General features: G+C 38.2%; 1 protein-coding gene across 3 annotated transcripts in view; it reads right to left on the bottom strand.

Moving 5' to 3' along the window:
• The window catches only part of ITGA8 (integrin subunit alpha 8), a 110860-nt gene that overhangs the window by 26049 nt on the left and 61309 nt on the right, over positions 1-23502 (bottom strand). For all 3 annotated transcript variants that reach the window (XR_007162541.2, XM_048061719.2, XM_048061720.2), the window contains 6 exons: positions 22129-22221; positions 17497-17576; positions 14187-14267; positions 9319-9424; positions 7492-7650; positions 1185-1310 (listed from right to left, as the gene is read on the bottom strand). Coding sequence is in view for 2 of the 3 variants with exons in the window: in XM_048061719.2 (XP_047917676.2) it covers positions 1185-1310; positions 7492-7650; positions 9319-9424; positions 14187-14267; positions 17497-17576; positions 22129-22221 (645 nt within the window). In the remaining variant the exon portion in view is untranslated. The remainder of the gene's footprint in view (positions 1-1184; positions 1311-7491; positions 7651-9318; positions 9425-14186; positions 14268-17496; positions 17577-22128; positions 22222-23502) is intronic.

Genomic DNA, 23502 nt, shown 5'->3' with positions numbered 1-23502 from the left:
TTACATAGGCATCAGCAGTGATTATTGTTTCAAAATGGGTTCATCTGTGATTTTGTACTTAATAACATTATGGTATTCATTACTTTCAGATTCTATCTTTTTCCTGTTATAAAAACTGCCAAATTAACTTTCGGAAGCAGCATAATTATTCTATTACTCCAGAATACTTAGGTCAGTGAGGTGCTTCTCTTCCTACCAAATTCTGGTGATGTCAAGGAATTCAAAAATGAGCCTGCAGTAAATGGCCTAATAACAGAATGGACTGCATGAAAGAAACTGCCTGAGGTTCATAAAAATAAATGGCAAGCACTGACCACATGAATCCCACGACTGACCTCAAGGTCATCAACTTTGAACACAGCCTCTGGGCATGGCGAGCTGATGCCTATAGTGCTTAAGTGTCCCTGAGATTGAACACGGAATTCAGGAATGGAAAAAAAGAAAACCCTTCTGAAAATACAGACAAGTAGAAATACTCAGGTACCAGACCAATGAATCAGAACTATTTTCCTGGACTAGACGGGAGAGAGATCTTTGCTCTTGCTCATAATTTTAAGCACCTCAGATGCTTTGGAGCATTGGTTGGAATGTTAAAAACATGGTAACCTGTCCCATCTGCCTTGCTTGTGGCACTGGAAAGGGAAAGTCCTACCTTTCCAAGTATATATATACTTACTGACAGAATCAAATATACTCCAAAGTATGTCAGAGCTGTTACTTTCCATGAAAATGTTAATTTTAAGCATGAGCTATTGTTTATGCCAGAACACCAGGAGCCAAATTAACAAGGAAAGACTTACATTTCAGAAGTCAGAATCTGAAATTTCATTCCTGGAACAGGGGCCTATTCTCTAAATTTGTACTGAACCTCCCTGTGATAAGTGTCATTGCATGATAAGTGATTGCATGATAAGTGGTCATTGCATGACCACAAAGGTCCATCTGTGTGCATGCAGCCAGAAGTAGCACAGCTAGGAATTTGGTATGCATGCTCTTTAATGTAAAAAACTGCCAAACAAAATCTCCAGCCTGTGGCACAGTGATATGTAGCAAACAATATTTTACAATAAGAGGATAAGAATTACTTAGTATTTACAAACCTGTAAATAAATTGCAGTCAAACTGATAGCCAGTTTGATTATACTGCATACATAGTCCCAGTTTATGGATTTTAGTTAACTCACCAGTATTTTTGCAGAGTTTCTCCTGTAAGGTTCTGCAACTGTGACCTCCCTTCTCCTGATATAATGAGAAATTGTGGAATTATACAAAAAAGCAGCAAGTTCAGGAGTGTCTTGTGGAATAGCAAACTGCAAAGAGAAACAAAAAAGCAAATGGTAATGATATATCCACACAATGAATCTAACAGATCTGTTCCCTTCTCAGAGGTCTTGAATTTTGGATCAACATTGTTGTTTTTTTTTTTTTTTTCCCAGTTTAACAACTCAGCCATGAGAGTATACTGTCTTCAACCAGGAGTATGATTAGTAATAGCACAGCAAGATATTGCCTGGTTATAGGAATTACAGTAGGTAACATTTTTTTCCACTCTATTTTTACTGGAGTCATTGTTGTACTTATTTTTCTTAGGTGCTTGCGACTGGATTCTGATCTCTATAACAGGATAAATTTGAAGTTGCTGCACTGAAATCTGGTCATTAGCTCAGATCGGAAGCTGCCTATTGGAATATAATGATTTTACCAGCATTAGAAAGTAACAGCAAAAAAGGAAATCTGAATTCTAGTAACACAGTTTTTAATCATTGTTTGTTGAAGATTTTTTTTTTTTGGGTAACAACTTAACTTTGTATAATGCAACAGTTTGTTCATTCTTAAACTCATATTAAAATGCATCCTCTTCAGCTTTATCTTCCTGGATTTTCAATCTCTGATTAAAACCTAGTTCTATTGTTGCCATTTTGTCTTTAATTTATATACAAAGCATTTGTAGCTTCTTTCAAGAAGCTTCAGAGAATGCTTGGGAACTCAAATTTCTACAGAGAGAAAGATAAATACTAATTTATGACAATCCTGTTATGCTGAATCAAATAAAATGTACGTGGAAGTCTGCAAAAAGATCTCAAAGAAACTCACCTAAACACAGACACCACTATTCATAATGGGCCTCAGATTAGAAACAGCTATGTCAGATCCATCTTACTAGTTTCTGTAACCTCTGAGCACAAAATATTTTAAATTACTAAAGAAAATGTTAGTAATTATAAGAAGTATTGTACCACTGAGGGGATGAGAACAGGCACAGACACAGAAAACCTTCCATAAACTAATACTGTGTTGTACTTGATTTGGAAAATCTGTACCATTCAAATGATTAAAATTATGACACAAAAGAGGGAACAGTTTTGACATTGTCTGAGATCTTCAGTCAAAAGCATCCTGCAAAGTGGAAGATACTATAATTAATCAACTAATGAAAAACACTTAAACAAAAATGAGATTTTTTTTTTCTGAATTAGGTTAACATTGTCTTTTGCAATAAGGGAACAGTTAAATAGCTAGTAAATCTCTCCATCTCCATGTGATAACATGTGGGAATTCTCTTTCCAGGATTCTTTCACCAGGATATATGAGCTTCTTTAATGATGACAAATGAAAAGAACCACAATATAATGACACGCCTTTGAAGAAGCCCTCAGTATACGAAGACAATATGAAGACATATGTAGATCCATTTGAATAGTAGACGATCTTTACATTCACTTATTTTTTTCATAGATCCTAGTGTCAGCATCTTCAGTACCGAATTATTACAGCTAGGGTTAGAAAACAGCCCTTGGTGATTAAGAAAAAACACACGTCTCCTGCCACAGTTCAAAAGTAGAATTTCTCCAGTGCCCTAAATATTCGGGTTAAAGATACTAGATTAAAGTTATTATTTCATCTGTCTTGAGCCAATAGCACAGAACTGGACAACTGTCTCTGTAGCCATTCTATACACCACATATTTTGCACACTATTACCTTACCTGAAATGGATTCTTGCTCCTTTTCTTTAACTACAATTGATTTTCTCGGTTTCCCCACCAGGAAAAACTATACTGCTCTTTCCTATCCTCAGCCTTGTCGTCTTGAGCAGATTTCCAGCTATCTCCAGTTCTTCGCTTCTCACGCAAAAAGCCAGTTTAGCTTTCCTCCTCTTCCAGCCTCTGCTGCAATGTGCAATTGCACCAGAAATGCTCTGAAGAGGACATTTTATGTGTGTCTCTGGACCAGAACTTACACACACTGGTAACAGCTCCGCAGCGTGAGGAGATGCCACCTCTGGCAGAGGTTAGCACCTGCCAGTCACGTTAGTGGATGTACCTTACCCCCGGTGTGGCTTCTGGTCACCCCGTATGGTCTGTCATATTTGGAAGCCACAGCCTATCCCTCTGGTATTTATAGGCACAGGCTGCATACAATTACTTTTTGCTATTAGCCTGGAAAAAAATGTAATCTCAGAAGCACTGGATCAGGCCAAAGGCCTATCTGGCTGAGCCTCCTTCTCATCAGCCCTGCCTTTAAACAGATGTGGAAGGAAGAGTAAGAACAGGGCATGCATACATGATATTCTCTCCTAAAAAACTGCAGCTTCCACATGTTTTCAGCTCAGGGACTTCCTGATGTGGATAAAGTTTCTGTTCATTTATTAATCTTCACTGGACTTCTGCAGATTTGTCCAGTTTCCTCCTAAAACCATGTAAACTTTTAACCCCCACTACTTCCTCTGGCAACAAGCTCCAGACATCTAATACCTGTTGCACAAACCCCCACTCCCCTTTGCTTGCTTTGACTCCGACTCCGCGAGCTTCATTTGATGCTGCAGTTCCTGTGCAGTGGACACTGCATTCCTGGGCAGGAGCGGGCAAAGAGCAGTCAGTCCCCACCCACGGGTCTGACACTTCTGGCCTTGCAGATCCGATCTGTATACAGCCACCTCCTCTCTAGACTGAAGCACCTAGGGTACCGACTTCTTCTGTGCAGTGCGGCTGTTCCGTATCTTTGATCAGTCCTTTTGCTCCTCTGTACACCATTTGCAAGATTCATAGTTTTACTACCACCACCCCCAGTGTAAGATAAGCTACAGAACAGGAAAAGCCCCTAACTAGGAGTCTTCCCATGTGCGCCCTGGTTTACAAGCAAAACGTGTCTTCATGAATGAAACAATGGAGCATACAGGAAAGCTTTCTACAAGGTAATAAATTCAACAATGGGGAGGAATATACTGCTTTAACTGAATCTGAACAATCTAAATCATTTGAAAGGGGAAACACCCCAGCACCCTGGGAGAGCTAGGTTCTGAAATCCAAGAGCAGCCAGACATGCGGCGTCCTCAGCCTTATTTGGAAATCTGAGCCAGATATCCCGTGTTTACACAACCCCCTGCATCCTCTTCCCATCTGAAGCATAACACAAGCCTTAAGTATTTGAAACCTAATTTGTGTATCCATGCTGTTCAGTGCTTCGAGAAGCTAAAACAAGGAAAGGATGTTTAATTCTTGCAGTAATGACTGAGCATCTGAGGCTGTCTTCTGCTAAGACAGATGGACCGGTATTTCATTAGTACAAGAAGAGTTCACACAAGCCTCACAAAGATTTAGTCTTCTTTATGTAACAGATGTAATCCTTATCAAATAGGACAGGAAAAACAAACTCAAAATATTAAAAAGTCATCAAAAATACATTGTCTGAAAATGTCATTAGGAGCTGTGGCACTATTCCACCCAGGAGCTCTGTCCTCCTGACAGCGATGTTCCCATCTCAGCTTCTTAACTGAACCACTGCAACTTAAAGCAGAAAGCAGCATGCATTTCATATATTTGCAACCTGATCCGAGCAGTGTCTTTGAGATGCTAGGCTTGCAAATACAAATCTGGCATCTCTCTTCTTGTTCCTCACCACTTTAAAAAAATAGGTGGAAAAAATACCTATTTCCAAACTTGTTGTGTTTCGGACACAAAATGGAAACTTTTTCCATCCCCAATTCCCTATCACTCATTTCATTTTTCATCCTCTAGTGAAACTAAATGGAAGGGTGGAATCCTAACCCTTCTCTGGCTTCCTTGGGGGAAATGTAAAAATTTAGCCATAATGTTTTTGTTATACATCAGTTTTTCTATATGCTTGTAAGTACATTCTGCATTTCTGTCTCTGTAAGCTAAAGACTTGTCACGTAGCTCCTGTGGTGGGGAGCAATCCTCTTCAGTAGAAAGATGTCTCCACTTTCATCCACTGTACTGAGCTCAGCCCCTCCTGGTATGCAGACGACGTACGGCAGTTTTAGTGTTTGGAACGTGGCTCACCCCGCAAGATGTTTAGCAGACTACTGGTTAAACTCGAGAAGTGTTGTTTACTCCAGAAGTGTCTGGAAGCAGTTATGCTTAATAAACTGGATACCTTGTTTTTGATGGGATAATATGTAGAGCTGTGTTTTGCTAAATCTTCTGACTTTGAGCCAAACCCAATTCTTCTTGTGGGATCTGCCATCACAAACACAGATCTTAAAACAGGCTTTTAGACACTGGCCTATCAACAGTGTGCTGAGGAGGCTGCTACTAGGCTTCCCCTTGGTACCACCTCCCCCAGACTCTGAGATCTACAGCTCTGCTGTAGCAGAAGAACCACAACCATGGAAAGAGAAATGATTTAAACAGGAAGCAATACCTAGGAGTAACATGAAGAAAATGGTTGGGGATTTCTTTTTGTTCCTTTCTGTTGGTATGATTAAAATAATCACAGAACCATTTCCAAGTAGATAACAAAAAAGGAAACAAAAACAAACAAAACCAAAAAAAGCCTGTCGCAGCTGACACGGATATAACTTTTAAAGAGTTAATATTGATTAAGGCATTAAAATAATTTTAGACTAAGTCCTTTTATCAGGTGGCAATACATGAACATTTTCATTTCTGGAGTATACTCAGTGCAGAATCCTAATTGGTAGTTTACTTCATAGGATATTCAAAGCATGTTCTTTGAAAATTTAAAATCACGAACATTTTAAGACAGGTAAAAACTACATAGGTTTCTAAAGTGACTCTAATTTTACAGAGTATACTGTCTCACACGATGTTGAACTTAACCATACTACAAAATATAGTATGTGATATTAAACATAGGTATCATATAGTTGGTGCGAGGAAGTAGCCCCTGGCAGCAATACATGCTGAGGGACTGAGTGGTTACACAGCAGCTCTGCAGAAGAGGACCTGGGTTAAACTAAGGAGGAGCCAGGGAGGGCTGAGGGCCTGGGCTATGTGAACAGGAGCAGAGGCAGTACAGCAAGGGGAGCGATCACGCCCCTCTGCTCAGCACTCAGCAGAAGAAAGGCATCAATGAACCGGAATGAGCTCAGTGCAGAGCCCCCAGGATGGTGGGGGCTGGAGAGCTTGTCCTGCAGGGGGAGGCTGAGGGACCAGTGCTTGTTCAGCTCAGAGGTGAGACAGCTCCAGGGGGGACCGAAACACACCGCTACATACGAGGAGGTTGTCACAAAAAAGGAGCCAGGTTCTGCGCAGAGGTTCATAATGGGAGGAGGATGAGAGGCGATGGGAGTAGGTTGAAACAAGAGGTTCAGGCTGGATGTCTGAAAAAAACCCTGCGGAGGTTTTGCAGTCGCTGTCCTTGGATGTTTTCAAGATCAGAGCGGACAAAACCCTAAGCAACCTGGTCTGATCTCACAGCTGACCCTGCTTGATCAAGTTGGATCAAAGCCCTCCTGAGGTCTTTTTTAACCATAATTAGACTATAATCCTAAACAACAAATCACCACACAGGTTACCTGTAAATTATATTATTGTTGGAGTAAAAAAGCAAAACAAAACAAAACACTAAAATTGTGTTGTAACTCAAAATACTCTAAAAAAATACTTAATGGCACAATGGCTGGTGGCTGCCTGCTGTCTATTAAACAGCTGTAAGAATTTCATGTCTTTCAATCTGATAATATTGCAGTATTGTGCTATAAAGGATGTTCCACACTGCTAACAGGTTCAGATCAAAGACCTTTTGATAAACAAACCAGTGCTATGTTGTACCAGACTCAACTGAAGATTTACGCCACCTTTGGGAACTCATCTGCTAAGCTCTGCTGTACAGGTGACTTTCTGAATTAACGTACTCCTTAGTGCACAAGAATTTTCCGGGTCCCATGAGAACAGTAGAATTTTCTGTCGTCTATTCAAAGGCATAGAGAAAGCTCTCCATAAAAATACTTAAAATTTCCATTTAAAAATTACCTTTTATCTAATGTTGCAATACTTAATCAAAACATACAACTTTCGGCTAATAAGAAGAGTTTAGAAACCAAACATATCACGCAACACAACTGTCACACTGGACACATACTGGACTATCTCTAACTTGCTTTTTACACATGAAAATGATATCAGGGCCATTATGAAAAAAATCCCCAAAGCTTCACCCTATTGTGAAGATGTAGGCAGAAAAAAGTAAGCAAACATAGAGATGGAAATAGCAGTGGGTGACTTACCTTTATTTGCAGTATATTAATAGGAGAGCTTGTCTGACAGTGCAGTGGTCCATGTGTCTGAATATGGAGAATGTAAAGAAGAAATTCTTCACGATTGGACACAGGCCAACCGACATGGAGAACTGTGTTGTTGATGGCACTGGGACCTATATTGTGAAGCTGAGAAACAAGTATTATCAGTGCTTTCAAAGGCAGTGAATAATAACTAAAAACACAGCAATCACTACTTAGTCATTTCCAAATTCTTCATGTTCACAGTGCTGAAGTACTTCAGGAAAGATATATAAATGATTATTATAATTTTATTGATGGAAGATCTGTGGCAGGGTATGAAAAAGGACTTTGAGATATTAGTTATGGCAAATCTGGGAGAACAAGATTTTTTTTGTATGACTCTATATTCAAGAAAACCATCACCTTTCCCATTTTTTCATACATATGAGAGACCTGAAGTTACCAAACTATCTAAAAAACCCCACCAACCAAGACCCAAACCAAAACGCATTAGCAAAATACACTGCATAAATATAAACAACAAACCATAACAGAAAATACTGGAAAATAATAGGAGAAACTTCATGACACAAAAGAATCACATTTCAGGGTGCAGGAATAGAAGGTGTAGCAGAACATCGTTTTTGTGGTTAAGAACTCTATTTCCAGCACTTCTCGGTTAATATTTCCCACGAAGAAAAAAAAAAAAAAAGGAATTAGCTTTCCTAATGTAACATTACAGGACATCATTCTTTTCTGGGAAAATAAATAAAGATACAAATAACAGAAATTAAAACTTTGGGTATGAAAGATAGAAATAACAGAAATTAAAAAATTGGGTATGTGCTATCACTGTGTATAAGAGAAACAGAAGCAGAAAAGCATGGAGCTTTGCTCAAAGTTTCTGGAGATGTGAAATAACCTTTTTTTTTTTTAATGTGTTTTTTAATTGGAACCAAATAAAACACGCTTTTAGTCTTACACCTTCTTCAGTAAAGGGTTTTTATGTTGCTGTTTGGGCTTTTTTATGCTTTGCTGATATCAGTAAACCATGAAAAAGGCTTTAATCACTGTAACTATTGAATCACTGTAACTATTTAAATATCTTTGAGGTCACATATATTATTCCATAAACAGCTCAAATCGCTGAGATAGGATAATTTGTTAGAGACTTTTCAGTTTAGAGAAATGTGTTAAGATGAGGAATTCACAAATAATATTTTGTATTTCATAATCTGATTCACTACGGTTTAGTATGTCATGCAAATTTTTATCTTACACTGTTGATTAAACTCTGTTGCTTTTATTTTCTTGAGTGCTGGTTTGTGAATGGTAACCACATGTGAAGCACTCTGTTATACGCCCTAGAATTAAAGCCATCCATCAGATTCCAAAGATGGTCTGTATTCCATGTAGTTCACTAAATGCACTTGTTTCTAACCTGAACTCTTCTTCTCACAGCTTTGAATGAAGAAACAGTCAAGTCACTTAAAATATTTGACATGGGCTGTAATGAGCTTTATGCACTGTTTTTAATTCTTGCCAAACCCCCCAAATGTTTATAAATCTATTAAATGTCAAAGGCAGATTTCTAGCATAAACTTGTGTCTCTTCCACTAACACAAAGAGGGTTGTGAATTTCTGGATTAAATTTGGGTCAGGTCCTAACGTTTGAATATTTACATATAAGGCTTTATCTAGTTGTCAATAAAGACGACAATCCAAATTCATCAGGATTTCATTGGAAGCAGCGCCACATCCTATGGAATCAGGATGTGATAGTATCTGACTGGTAAGATCAGATGGTATCTAACTGATGAGAATTAGTCTTACCTCATAGATGTGTTCTACTAAAGGGCCGAGTTCTTCTTCTTTTGTAGGTTCATCTTTGGGTTCCCAGTTGTGAAGCGGCAAAACAATTTGTGGGGGGTGAGACACTCTGTAATATATAAGATGAGTTAAAACAGTATCCATTGCTAGTGATCAGCTGCAGTACTTTTAGAGAAAATTAAGACCCCTATAGTGACCTGAACCCTGAAGGGCGCTTTATTTGGGCACATTCGTTACAGTTAGGTGAGGCGAACAATGTGATGCTTCCATAAGGTGCTGCTGACTCCTTACAGACTTCCAAGGGTGAGCATGTAGTTTCAGACTTCCTCTGAAGGGTAATCCTTTCCAGGATTCCAGTAACTCCTTCTCTATTGGTGACGAGGAATGCAGTCTGCCTGGCATTTGCATCATTCTCACAGATGAGTTATGTGAACACATTAGCCACAAAACTAGAGTAATGATATGTAAATAATCCATTTTCCATTTAAGCCCATAGATGCTTAATGCCATCCATATAACTTTCCTGCATGTATTTTTTAGATATTTATTTAATTTCTCTGACTGTAAATTCCTCATAACCTCTGTTACTATCCCTTTTTAAAAAAAAGAATGATAAAGTAGTCATTTACCTCATTTTACAGGTGGAAAGCTGAGGTACAGGTAGGGCAAATGACTTCCATAAAGCCACAAAGCAAATTGGTGTATCAAGAAACTGAATTCATAGGCAGAGCATGAAACAGTGCTCCAGGCTTTCCCATTTGCTTTGCAGACAAAGTGGTAGCTAGGGCATTGCCCAAAACACTGTTGCAATATCGACAATGAAAATCAAAAATAAATTAAAAAAAAACAGTGACTTTGACATCTTTCTTTAGGTCCGCTATTTTGTTTTCCCTTTCCTTCTGGGTCTGATCTTAAGAAAGGACCAAGCAGTCTTCTGTTAACATTTCCACTTGAATCGCAAGCATTACTTCCCATAAAAACTGAAAGTTGCCTGGAGGGACTTCATTCAGATGCCAACTGTAACCTTGTTCAGTTGTTGAGAGCCTGGGAAATCAGATCCCAAGAATTTCTTTCAGTGTAGTAGGTGAGTTTTGGCCCAGACATCTGTCATCTGCTTGTACTGGAGGTAGTTCTTGGTGCTAAAACAGTAAGCACTACCCTTCCTTTACAAGGGTCAGCTCTCACTCACTTTTGCTGCTTCCCAGATTCTTTAGCTAAGAGGAAAGGCATTGAATTTCAGTGCTTACTCTACTAAAGCTGGGAGTTTGCTGACAGAAAACTGTTAAAACAAAAAAATAAAATTGCTGGTGATTTTTTTTTTTTTGTGCAGAATATAAAATTTGAGTGAAATGATTGACTTCTATTCATTGATGTCAATTCCCTTTCACTTGAGTATAAACAGAGGAAGCATCACTGCAGATACAGTTTTCCCCTTGAAGTAAAGAACAGAAAACTAGAAGTTTTTGTTACAAATCCTGACATTTTCAAAATATTTTAGGAAGAAGAAATGTTCCTGCTTCCAGCTCTTATGCCATATACAATGAATGAAATGTCTGACAAACGTTTCCACAGAATATAGCTTCTCAAAGCAGGGTGGGATCCTGGAGAAGAATAACATAATACCATCCAGCTAAAGTATAAATCTTCGTGAAATGTAGGGCATCCTGGAGAATCCTGCTAACTCTTCCCCAGATAATACTTCCACAGACTTCAAAATGCCACTAGTTCCTACTAACAAGTATATCAGAAGACAAATTGAAAAGCAAAGCCAAACAATAAAGAAAATGAAGCATATTCATAAAATGTCATTTCAGATGAGTTACGTAGCCTAACTTATTGTGTTTCACAAATAACCTTGCTTCCAATGAGAACTTTAATTATAAACTGTCTGTGGAGAATGGGACCTTTCCTGTGTAGTTAGAAAAGCCAAGACATGGAGACCCTTAAGCTAACACACAAATCTTCAAAACACAAAGTGTACTTCAGTAAAAAGAAGGCACGGGGTTTTAAAAGTCAGTGTTCTCTATTACATTCCCTGCACAGTGTTTTTCTCATCTACAGAATTACAAAGTACGAAGTGCAAATGTACACATGCAATTAAAATGATTATAAATTATATAAGAATGTGTACATTTATTTTACTAGATTTTACAAAGTTATTTTAAGCACTTCTGCTATTGATGTGAAGTTAATAAAATCAGGTCAAATAAAACAGAAATCCTCTCTTTTGACTATTTTATTTTGCAATTAACCTAGAATATTTTGACATTTGAATGATTTATTAGCCGTGAATTTTTCCTGGACTTTTAGATGACAATGATCTGACAAACACGAGCACTGAAAAAAATTAGATAAAAGAAGTTCTACAAAGAATGGTTATATGGGATATACTAATAAAAATTCTGCCTGCTGCAAGTCCTCCCAGTCCAAATTGCTTCCTTCCTAAATCCCTCATTCCTCTAATGCTCTTTCAGCAGTGGGAAATCACAATTACAGCTATAAAACACTTAATTTTTTATAGAAATATAGGTAAGCAGAATAATCAAATCTCAGTTATCTGAGCAACTACTCATTCAATGAACAATCTAAGCAGTTATCTCAAATTTCTTTTGAAGAGGCTATTAGAGAAGATTTCTTTCTTTCTCATAGGGGTAGTATTTGCATGCATCTACTGTGTAAGTTTATATGCATATATGCATATGCACAATTTGATAAGTGCACTTAGTTTTCCTCAGTAAAATGTATAATCATTCTAGTCCCACTTCATCCACCTCTGTGCAGAGCAGTAGGGAAATCATTGTAAGATATTTTCCAGTCCAAATGTGGACACAGACTCTCTTTTATTTTTATCTAGGAAATAATGAGCAAATAGTTCCCATGGAGCTGTATGCTTCACCATCTCTGAGTAATTAGCAAAATCTGTCAACAAAGCATTTGGGAATTTTCCTTTGTACACGCATACTACAGCTAACATGAAAACCAAAAGACTTAAGAGGAAAGCAACTGGAAGTCATTCAATTAAATAATTCTCTCTATTTAACAACCTGTTTCTTACCACTGCAGGCAGCAATTCAGGCCCGTTTTTCCACTCGTCAGCTTGCTCTTTTTAACAACCAAGGTCGTTTGAGTCGTATTTGGTGAAATTTGAAAAGAATACAAACTGTAAGATTCTTCTATGAAGGTGTTGAGCAGTATCACCGAAAAAGAATCAGAATCTGCAGCAGTGAAAGCAACCCTTACTGAAAAATCTCATGTTCTGTATCCATAGCCTTTTCTTTGCTGCACTGAAACTCTAGCCATTCTTTAATCTGGGCACCCACTCATGGCAATACCCAGCAGTTGCTCTCTCCCAGCAGCATTCTCTCTCCTGTCTGCAGCCAACCAACTAACTCCTTTGATCCTACCTCAGCCTCTACTTCTCTGTTACCTTGCCCCTGACTTCGTATTTTTCACCTTGTTAGTGTGTCCAGATCATTTCCCTGTGATCATTACTAACTACAAAAAATATGATCACAGAATCAATCATAGAATCATAGAACGACTTAGGTTCTGTTCTTGTTAAATAGTTTGTCTTACAGCTGCTCCTTTTCAGAAATATAAACATTAACAAATGTCCACATAGTCTTTTGTGTGCCTGTTGTCTTCTTTCCACCAGACTGCAACCTTCTTAACCCGGAAAGCACTTACAAATTGTGTTGAAAAATTCTTCAAAAATCTCCCTTATAGTCTTATGTTGAGTCTTAGAACAGAAAACATGATCTCTGGGATTTGCAAAATGGTTGGATTCTTTATGGGACAGGGTAGTCAAAATATTGTCTTAGAAGTGGTAATAATAAATTGATTTTTATAAATCTATAAAAGCGTAAATAAATGAATATTTGTTTACATCTCAGGCAGTCTGCTGAGGTGGATCATGTAAGAGACATCTACTCCTCTTGTATCAACCAGACCTTATGGTCTGATTGTGGGAGTGAAGCTAGGGCATGTACCTCTGCTCTCCCTCTGCAGTGCTGAGAATGGTTAAGGTCCAGAGCTATAATGTGAGAAGGGGCGATGCAGGAAATCTGAGCTCCCAGACGAAAAGCATTTTGGCAATCATTTGCTTTAGGAGAACATTCTGCTGATCTCTTCCAGGATGCCAAGATAGCAGTCTAGTTCCAAGATCTTACAAAACAGTCTGAGATTCTTATCCCCTAATTGCATTTTTTAGTTTCCTAAACCAAGCTGTATGTGAAAATAGAGACAATAGAAATAATCATCTTCAATCATATCCTGTGCTTGTTTAGTTTCAGTATCCCTTGTGTCAGTGGACAGGCACGTGCTTCAGGCAGAAATTGAAGAATACTACAGTAGTTGCTGGCTGCACTCTTGTCACAGTCATAGCTCACTCCTCGTTCATCTTTTCTCCAAAGGTCTCACTCTGCTCTCTATTAGCATATGCCTTGCCTTAATTCGTTTCAACATTCCAGTGATAAAACCAGCAGATTCTGCTTTGGTATTGAGAATTAAGTGCCTAGGTGGTTGCACAAGCAGACCGACACATACAAAGAGACATTCTGTATCAGTAATGTCCATGGACACGATTTGAATACCCAAACAAAATGGAATTCTACAGTGCGCTGCATTTGCACCGACACTCGGTAAGTTTATAGAAGTCCACGTGGGCAGTCCCGCCCTACATGGCCTGTTAAATCCTTAGCTGATCAGGCTTGCGGTGGTGAGACTCCCCGGGAATTCTCAGGTGTTCTTGTTGGGTAAAGGCCCTTGGGATTATAAAATGTTGAAAGATTCCACTAGACATACTTATTATATGTAGAAAGATTCAATGCAAAACCAGCTACCATTCTGAATTGAAATGGTGGAATACTTACCCTCTGACCTGTACTTGAGCCACAGCACTGATGTTGATATGGAGGTTAACTAAATTGCTGGTTGGATTGATCTTATTAGAACTGGAAAAGATTGAAGATTGGTGCAAAGGTTAAAAAAGTTTTTTTTTTTTTTTTTTAAGCAGAACTCTAGACTGTTATAGATACAGCACTGAACACCCACAAGTCTCCAGCTGGGAAGTGGTGCCGTTGGACATATGACAATGTGGGTTTTGTTACTGCCACTCTTCAGTCTTGTAGGAGATCTGTATTTAAGTCTGAGCTCATCACGTTTCATAGTATAATCAACTCAAACTTCCTTTAAAGAATCCTGCGGATATGGGTGGATATCATGATACAGATTTATTTGGCTCAGAATATAATTTAAATTTTCCTGTTCAACTTGGCTATCTGTATGGATAGGGATATCTTAATAGAATATGAGCTTGTTTCATGCAGTGAAGGAAGGCAATGTTAATGAACAAGATAGGCTTTGTTACAATAAAATTTACAATTCTCCAAACTTGTGACTTCTGCATGACAGAGTCTTTAAAGCAAAAATAGATAAACACATAAATAAATAAATAAATGCTTTCTTTCCCTTATTCTTTCCCCTCCTCTATCCAGAGAGTGTTTACACTCTTAATCCCACTTAGCATTGAAAACAGATCTCTACATTTGAAGTGTGGTGCTCTCACTCCTATTCTTTTCTTTTCCTATTGGAAATTCTTAGTAGCAAAAGTAGTTTCCCTCACTTCAAGTGGCCGTTCATGTGACTGTAGTCCATTCACATAAAGGACAGTTTCCAGGTTTAAATTCATTAAGACAGTAAAAAAAATATTTAGAGATTTACAGTATATTTAATTATGGGATTAATGACACTAAGTTAGGAGGTTTTACTCAAGCAAGCATGGAAGCACTTCCTTACTTCATGGAGTCTAAGTGTCTATTGCTGTCACAGTTTACTGTTATCACATCTGGGTAGCATCAGTCAAATGGAAACATTCAGAGGAGGCCAGCATTCCCAGTGACTGACTCCCGAGGAGTAAAGGGCAATAGCGCTTTGATCCAGGCTTTCTGGTTACAGATTGCTAAAATTAGGAGCAGCTCTAACTTGTTTGTAAACTAATGCAGATTCCCCTCAAACGTCATTTGAACTTTTGAAGTAATCCTCCATAGCCATTGCTCTGAGCTGCAGTCAGCGTTTAAAATTTGCTTTTAAGTAAAAAATGACTATACTATTAATTTGTTAGTATCAGCTGTTCTCCAATTTCTTACCATTCTACTTTCCATGGAGTTACAATACAGATTTTGATCACATGTATTTGGTATTTAAATCTTGTTTGTGCATTATGCTATTTTGTAGATAACGATAGTTTTTTACAAAGTGCCAGGACATCTCCATCGCTTAGGGGTATATAATGCCTAGCAAAATCCACAGCAGAAAACGAATCAGATTTCAAGACACTACTCAGCCTCTTGCCTATTTCTTATAAGTGATGAAGTTCAGTCGTGCAAACCAAAAAAACTGTTTTCCACTTGATGTTTTGGAGGAAATTAAAGGTGTCTTTAAGAATAACGGACCAGGACACAGATTCAGACATGTTCTCTGCTTCCCTTTCTTTCCATTTTAGGTCATTTCCTTTTTCTGAGTTAAAACTTTCTGTTTCTTTTTTTTTTTTTTTTTTTTAGTTTACCTGTTTTTTTAGTTACCTGTTCACTAAGGACAAAGAAATACATGAATGGTATTGCTGCTTGGGAAGCAATGTTCAGGAGTGTGTGAACTATAGGATATCTTCCTTATGCAAGAAGCTTAGCTTTTATGTATTTATTTAAGTAGCTGGGTGCTGTTCAGCATTTTGATACCAACTTGTGGAAACCGTCCTGTCTTCTTGGTAGTCCACCAGACTTCCTGCCTTTACATTTCAGTCAGTAGATATGGAGGAAGTATGAGGTGCTGCTGCCTCTTGAAGTTCAGACTTCTTCCTCATCACTTTTTCTACCAAAGTGACTTGCCCTCAGCTCTTTCTAGCTGGAAAGATCTAGTAACCCACCAAGCTCCAAGCCTCCCTGGTGTCACAGCATAAAAAGGGTAGTGACGAGAGCCTTTGGTACGTATTTCACATATATAACTGCGTTGCTTGCATTAATGCCCTGATAGTGAACAGTGGTGTGAGCAGGGGACCTGCAAGCTAGAAGTTATGTATTTTCTGGAGGTGCCCATGCCCAGGTTAGCATGGCCTCCAGCTTGTCAGCCACCGTCCCAGCCCTTTGGCTTCTGTAGCCTTCTGTTGCTGTGCTCTTCCCAGGTTTCTGCATGTCCTTTCCGTCCAGGGTTACATTCTGGAAGCATGACTTAAACATTTTAAATGTCTCAGTTATTTACCATAGTGAGCGTGATCAAGGCCCTCATTAAAGGCCAGACATTAGCAATTAAGTCTCTGTGTGTGGGGCAGGGAGGGCCCCATCAGGAACTCCAGCGTGTATTTGATGAGGACAGACGTAGCAGAAGCTCTGCCACCTACTGAAAAATTCCCAAGTTTGTGCTTGCTGTTATCCTAACCCAGCCTGTCCTGTGCTTTTTTGTCCCCATGCATTGCCCAGCATAAAATAGAAGATTCTCTAGAAGTAATATTTCATCCCCACAAATGAGGAACTAAAAAAAAAGTATAGATTCACCTGAAACAAACTGAAACAGCTTTCTCTCTTTATGACAGTAACTTTAACTACATCTTCTGTGAAATATGAAGCATTTTGACTTTCAAGAAACATTTTTATATATGTTAAAGAACAATTATCTGGTAATTTCAGTAAAAAAATCAAGAGTAAATCTAAAAATACAGACATAAAACAACTGAAAATATTTTTAAATTCATCTCTTAAAAAAAAAAGAAAGGAAAACTGTTGATCAGATTTTAACCGCTCACCTATTTTCTATATTGCTGTGAAGGAGTGGCATATCTTTTATGTTTCAAGAGCATTTTATGCTTTAAAATACAGAACTTTGTTGGAAAATGATCACTGTTCATTAATCCTGAAGTAGAGAACCACATGCAAATTTGGCAAATCTGTGGAAGAGCCTTGGAACACTAACCAAAATTAGTTAATCTGTATTTTAACAAAATAAAAACCTTAGAATAACTCTAAGACTGATTTAGTTAAAAGCTAACATGGCCCCAGCTCTACAAATCCTCCTGAAGAAAGCTGCCAAAGGAGAAGTAACTAGTAATGTTGAAGAGTTAAACTTCTTAAACTCCAGGTATTGACAGGAATTCAGAATTTAAATAACCATGCTCATGATAAAACATCTAACCTTTTTATTTGCAGCTCAAAATTGATGCTGAAATCTGAATTTTCAAAATGCTGAACAGAAAATCGGATGCCTGTAGAGAACTGGAAAAGAAACAAAAGAACAGGTTACTAATTTCCATTTGCTTTTTGAAACAGTCATGGAATAAAGCAGAACAAGCTCATTCAGAAGACAGAATGGAATTGCAAGGCTAGTTAAGGAATATACAACAGCATATGGTGGGGTCTCTGTAACCCTCTTGCTGGACATAGTTACAGCACTGGTTATGCAAGTGGCTAGGGAGGAGGGGGAGATGCCATCTGTCCTCCACATTAAATTAACAAAATCGTACCGCAATGTTTAAATTAATCCTTTTAATTGCCTCATTTCAACTGCGTATGTTTTTAATCTGGCGATTTCTGAAATCCGAATTTTGTATTGAGGCTGACAGCAAAGCATACAGCATGTATACTCTGTGTATAAGTACCACTTCTCCCCTCCTTCTCACCTCCTGCATTGTCTGATGGTAACATTTCCTGACAGATAACTCGCATATGTGCTTTCCTTTTTAAAAAAGGATTGTTACATATAACCATATTCTCCATGTGGAGAAAAATAAAGACTTGTCTCTTTGGTATGCTTTCCTTGGCATACTTGGGGCAGCATTGCCAGCAACAGAACACAACACAACAACGTAGTTTTCTGTCTGGGACACAGATTCAATATCACTGACGAGGAAGGATTTTCCTCTGTGGGTATCATTTAGGATGTTTACGAAATTTCTTTTTTCCAAGCGTTGTTTTATGTCTTCACTCAGTTTTCCCTCTTTTCTCACTTGCAGTGGTGGATCACTGAGTATTAATGCATCTGCAGAGCAAGACTTAGCTAATGTGTTTCAATTACTTCTTTCAATTGTCCTATGCTTGAAGCAATACTGTTACCATTAAAAAATGGCACATTCAGATCTTTGAATTCTTTTCATTTTAATATCATAGTTAGAGCTAATCTCTCTTTTTGGAAGTAAAATCTTTAAGATGAAAGGAAAATACTCACTAAATTAAACAGAAGTTGAACAGTTGGCTTGGAATAGAGATGTAAACTATTTTTATGACCATTTTGGGGATGATTTTAACCTTATTGATTCAACTTTAGAAATGTATCATGATCTTTTTAATCTCTGAGACAAAAAAAAAAATCAGATACTGATTTCTTACTGCTTTTACTGATCAATCTGCATAAATTTGTTTCCATTTCTAGCAGAAAAAAAGTTTTGATGAACCAAAGACACCATTTTCCTCAGATCTAACAGAGCAGGCATGAACTGCAGTTTTGATGATCTGTTATATCCCTGATGTCCCAGGTTTAATCGCTTATTTAATACTGAAACATACCTCTACTGTATGAGTCTAATGAGCTGCAGATGTTGCCTTTGTGTGGTAATACGACTTTGTTAATGTCAAGTAGCCCTTGACACTGCTACTAATAAGATCCTCATATGCCCTTGCTGAAAACTCAGAGGCCAAAGGAGTTGAATTTGCTTTAGCTTGTACACTAGCAGTCACAGGACCTCCTTATTTTAGTAGGAGATTCATCTAATCAGAATAGTTTAACTTTATTTAAATTTTCCAAGTGAAGTTACTTTCATCTAAAGTGCATTATTTGCCATGTTAGAATCATCGTGCATCTTTGAAATACATAACATTTCTTTTATTACTGATAATCTTTAATCTGTTATGTTCGGCAGCACCCAGGAGTACGCTGGGAGATAGATGGCTAGCGTTTTTTGACATGTCTTACAGGGCGTATGAAAGATAAAGCCTCTGTGCTCTTGAAAAATCAGTTTGCTACACACCAAGAAATAGGCAAGATCTTCCAAGCCTCCCAACCTTCCGACCTTATTTCCATTCATTTCTATTCCCTTCCAAATTCTTCTACCACAATTTCTAATAAGACCTACATTTCACTTGCTAGGACCACTGAAGAGTAATCTTGTCAGTATGATCCATTTCATAAATTAAGTACTTCGAGCATCTTTCATCGCTGCCTGTGAGATGGTATCACATACATCTAGTCTGAATTCTGGGCCATATGGTTGTGGGATTTTCTTTCTCATTTTTTTATCTTCTTTTTTTTTAAACCATGCAGATACTATTGAAAAGGATACATACTTTCTGTGGGCAGTAAATGATTTTAAGGTCATGGAATTTAAAGAAGTCAGAGAGATAGTAAGTCTGATGACAATGTTGAAAATATAAAGTGTTCTGCAGCCCACTGCAGTAATATCCCATGGGGTACATCACAAAATCCTGACATAATTCTCATCCTCAGAAAGTTGATCTTAAAGTGTTGGAGAATCCCCAGGTTTCAGGGTGCTGAAAAGTCATTACAGTGACTCAATAGTTAAGAGTTTTAAGAATGTTAGACTTTGACCTAACCCTCTCTTCCCACTCCCTCACAACTTCCACAGAGTCCCTTTCTGACTGCGTATTTTGAGAATAACTGATCTCCTGCCAGAGCAGAATTGTTTTGCAAAACTGGAAATGGATCAGAGCAGCCTCTCATGATTTATGCAATTTGTACAAAGGGTTGGTATTTTGCTGTTGGAAGTACGTTTGCCATCATAAATACGTTTATACTGAAAAACCTCAAGTCCTTTCACCTTTACTAAGCTTCCAGGAGAGCTGGTTTCAAAGATACAGCTAGGCTTTAAGCTTTCACTAACTATAATCCAACACTTTTGCCATCTGGCTTTGTGATGCTTTATCTTTGTATGCCTTAATTTTCAAGTGTGAGATTCTTTTTGTTTCAAAACAGAATATTCTTAAACATGTTATGAACCCTGCTGTTTTATTATGCTACTTCCAAGTCTCCCTTTATGAAGTATTTTGCTGAGGACTATTTGGTAACAATGCATTTACAGCAGCCCGAGTGCTGATTCTGAAGCAAAACAGGATTAGCTGTGCTGATAGAATCCATGAGGAGACAGGTGAGAGTAGCACTGCTTCAGTGGCCACCAAATAACATTCCTGAGGTCTCCATACTGCCAGTAGTTTGGGTCAAGGATGATGTGGAAACAGCTTTGGATTCACAGAGGAGAGTAGAGGGGCTCTAGCTTAGTATCTCCACACACAGACCTTTCCATTGCTTATACTTAAGATAAAATGCAAAGCAACACAGACTTGCTCCTAGATTGATATAAAATGGTAGTGCTTCTTGTCTCCCTTTCCTCTTCAAAACCCATGGATCTTTAATGCTTACCCGCACAATCATCCATGAGATTCTTGTCCAATTTTGTCTATCTTGATAATTTGCTTTTGCCATAAGACTAACCAGGAAACAACTCTGTAGATAAGTTTGCTGCTTTTCTGGTAAGAGATCTTATCTGCCTAGAGTTTGGATTTTTCTAGTGCTTTGGACCATCAGTGCCTCCCATCATCACATTAGGAAAACTCCATTCCTCAGTATTTTTTTCAATTCCTCTTCTTTTTTTAGGAGTTTCATTTAATAGAATAAAACAAAAACTGCAGAACCTTTTAGCCCTGTTTTCTATACTCACTGACTCCAATATCTATGCAGTCAGCGTTCCTAGCGCAATGCCTTTCCCAGAAAATACTTCTAAAGTCCCCCTCTTCAGACTTCTAGTTCGCAGCAGTTTTACAGAGCAGAACCCTCACCGAGCAGATTCCTGCTCCCAGTGGGTCCACCATCTGGAGTTCGTTTCTCTGTGGTTTCTAGCTCCTTGCAATCCCAAGGAGTCTGCCTGGGACTGCTGGTAACCATGACTGTACGAGACACCTGGTCTCACATTTGCCTTCAAAAGCTCTATGACTGATCTGAAGCCAACCTTACATACCCAAACAAGCTTATTGGAGTCCAAATGTTCTATCATGTGATCCATTTGGTTCTTTTATCAAGGGTGAGACAGGAACTATTTCAAGATTGTTTGAAAGCTCTTGAAAAAGAGTTTGAGTTAAACACCTATAGGATTATGCCCCTTGAGGTTATGAGCAGCGCTAGAATTCCTCTGCAGGGACATCCATGGCAGAACATTCCTAGATTCAACTCTTCTGGGGCTGCCCTGAACTGTTTGTCAGGAAATAGGAACAAGTGATGATAACCACTGAATGGGTAGCTCTTTTTTTGTCTCCAAATGTTTAATCTAAATGACATTCGTAACGTGAAGGAAAACTTTACTCCAACCTCATTTTCATGGATGTAAGTCATGATATAAACTGATAAGAGAATGGTCATACACTCAAGATTAGACTCAGAATAAAGAATCAGTCATTTACTACACACATCTTAAATAGAAAGAATACTAAGGCAGAAATAAATATCACACATTATGGATTGGGATTCTCTTCTCATCATACTAGTGCAACTTCTGGGACTTAAATTAAGGGACACTAACTTTCTTTAGAGTATGTGAAATAAAATGTGTGATCTAATATCATCAATTTTTTAGAACAACAGATTGTTAGTTTTTCAGAAGCACAGTACTGTCTCTTATTGCACCAACACTTTCCTGTCTGAGTAAATAATTTGGTTTAGTTGCTACTTATTTGGACACATTCTGCTAATTGAATAGTTTTCCATTTGTTCCTCTTTAAAATTCAATTAGATAAAAATCAGTAAATGCATCTGGTTTTCCCTTACATTTGCGCCAGCCACCATGGGGTTCCCAAGATCACAAACCACCATTCTAGTTTCATTTTCCATCTTGTAATCACAGCTCAATACACGCAGTGCCTGTAACAAAAGGACACCAATATGGAGGTCAGAGATCACAGTGAAACGTATCCGGTCGGGAAAGTGATGCCTTTTTGATCGTGACATTTCTTTTGATTTCAGACACCTGCTCAGTGCACTAGGAAAACATTTAATTGGTTATTGTCAGACAATGGGTGAAAACTGATGCCAGGGAAAAACAAACAGGGAAGTTTCCCAGTACCTGAAGGGCAATCACTCCAGTTCCAGTTTTAACATACGTCTTTGCTGTTGTAAATCTTCCTTATGGCCATAATGACTCAACAGAGAAAACAAGCATAGGTAAAAGGGGTGAAAGAAACAGGTTTCACACTAATTGCAATACTTTTATTATCTGTCACTAGAAGTCTCTGGAATGAATTTGTGGCGTTGGCCACAAATGGACCAAGCCTAGAATTTTATTTTCCAACCTATGGTTTATGTTGTTACAACTTCATGTTGTTATTTCTGTAACTACATTACTTGTAGTTTATAATTTAGCAACAAAGAAGATGGATTACTACTTAAATAATTTCCCTCTAAAATTATTAATGTAAAATGTGTTTGTTCTTTCAACCCTTTGTAATCTGTATTGCTAGTAGTTTCATCTGTATAGAAAACAGACTGTACAGAAGGAGGAACAACTATAGGATAGCACAAGATAGGAGATAAGGAGTTAAGACAAAGCAACAAAATGTGTTTGTTTTTTTTTTCTGTTTACCTCTCTGGCATATTGGAGAAAATAGTCACAATTATGTGCAGAAGTAAACTAGCTTTGTAGAAGCAGAATGCAGCTAGAGCTGTTGCCGTAAGGCTCTCCCACTACCCTTCCTCTCATTTGTGCTTCACACAGATTAAGCAATACATGCGAGGTCATGCTCTTTATATAAAAAGACCTGGGAAATCTCCAGACCACTGGCTACCAATTCACTCCTAATCTGTAAAAGCCAGTGTGGACATGTTGATCTTATCACTTCCTGAGACTGAAAGAAATGATAGGGCATGTCCTAAATGTAGCCCATGTGAAGCATGCCCTCAGTATGCACCTCATTCATATTGACACTTTTACAGTTTGTGAGGAGGAAACAAAGTTTTTTACATAGTGTGTCCAGCCATCCCAAGCCTCTCTACAGCAGGGAGTGGAGGATTTTTACATTCTTCCCAACTGCTTAATTAGAGGTGGGCAGGAACACATGGGAGAAGCAAGAATGTTAACACAGTTGAAACCAAATTTGTCTGGAAAACTGTTCATTTTAGCTTGATTTGTGGGTTTATGGTTTTGTT

The sequence above is a fragment of the Anser cygnoides genome, chromosome 2 (genome assembly GCF_040182565.1).
Source record: "Anser cygnoides isolate HZ-2024a breed goose chromosome 2, Taihu_goose_T2T_genome, whole genome shotgun sequence".
In the NCBI taxonomy this organism is placed as follows: domain Eukaryota; kingdom Metazoa; phylum Chordata; class Aves; order Anseriformes; family Anatidae; genus Anser; species Anser cygnoides.
The sequence above is the reverse complement of the archived record's forward strand: the minus strand, read 5'-3'. Positions and strand labels throughout refer to the sequence as shown.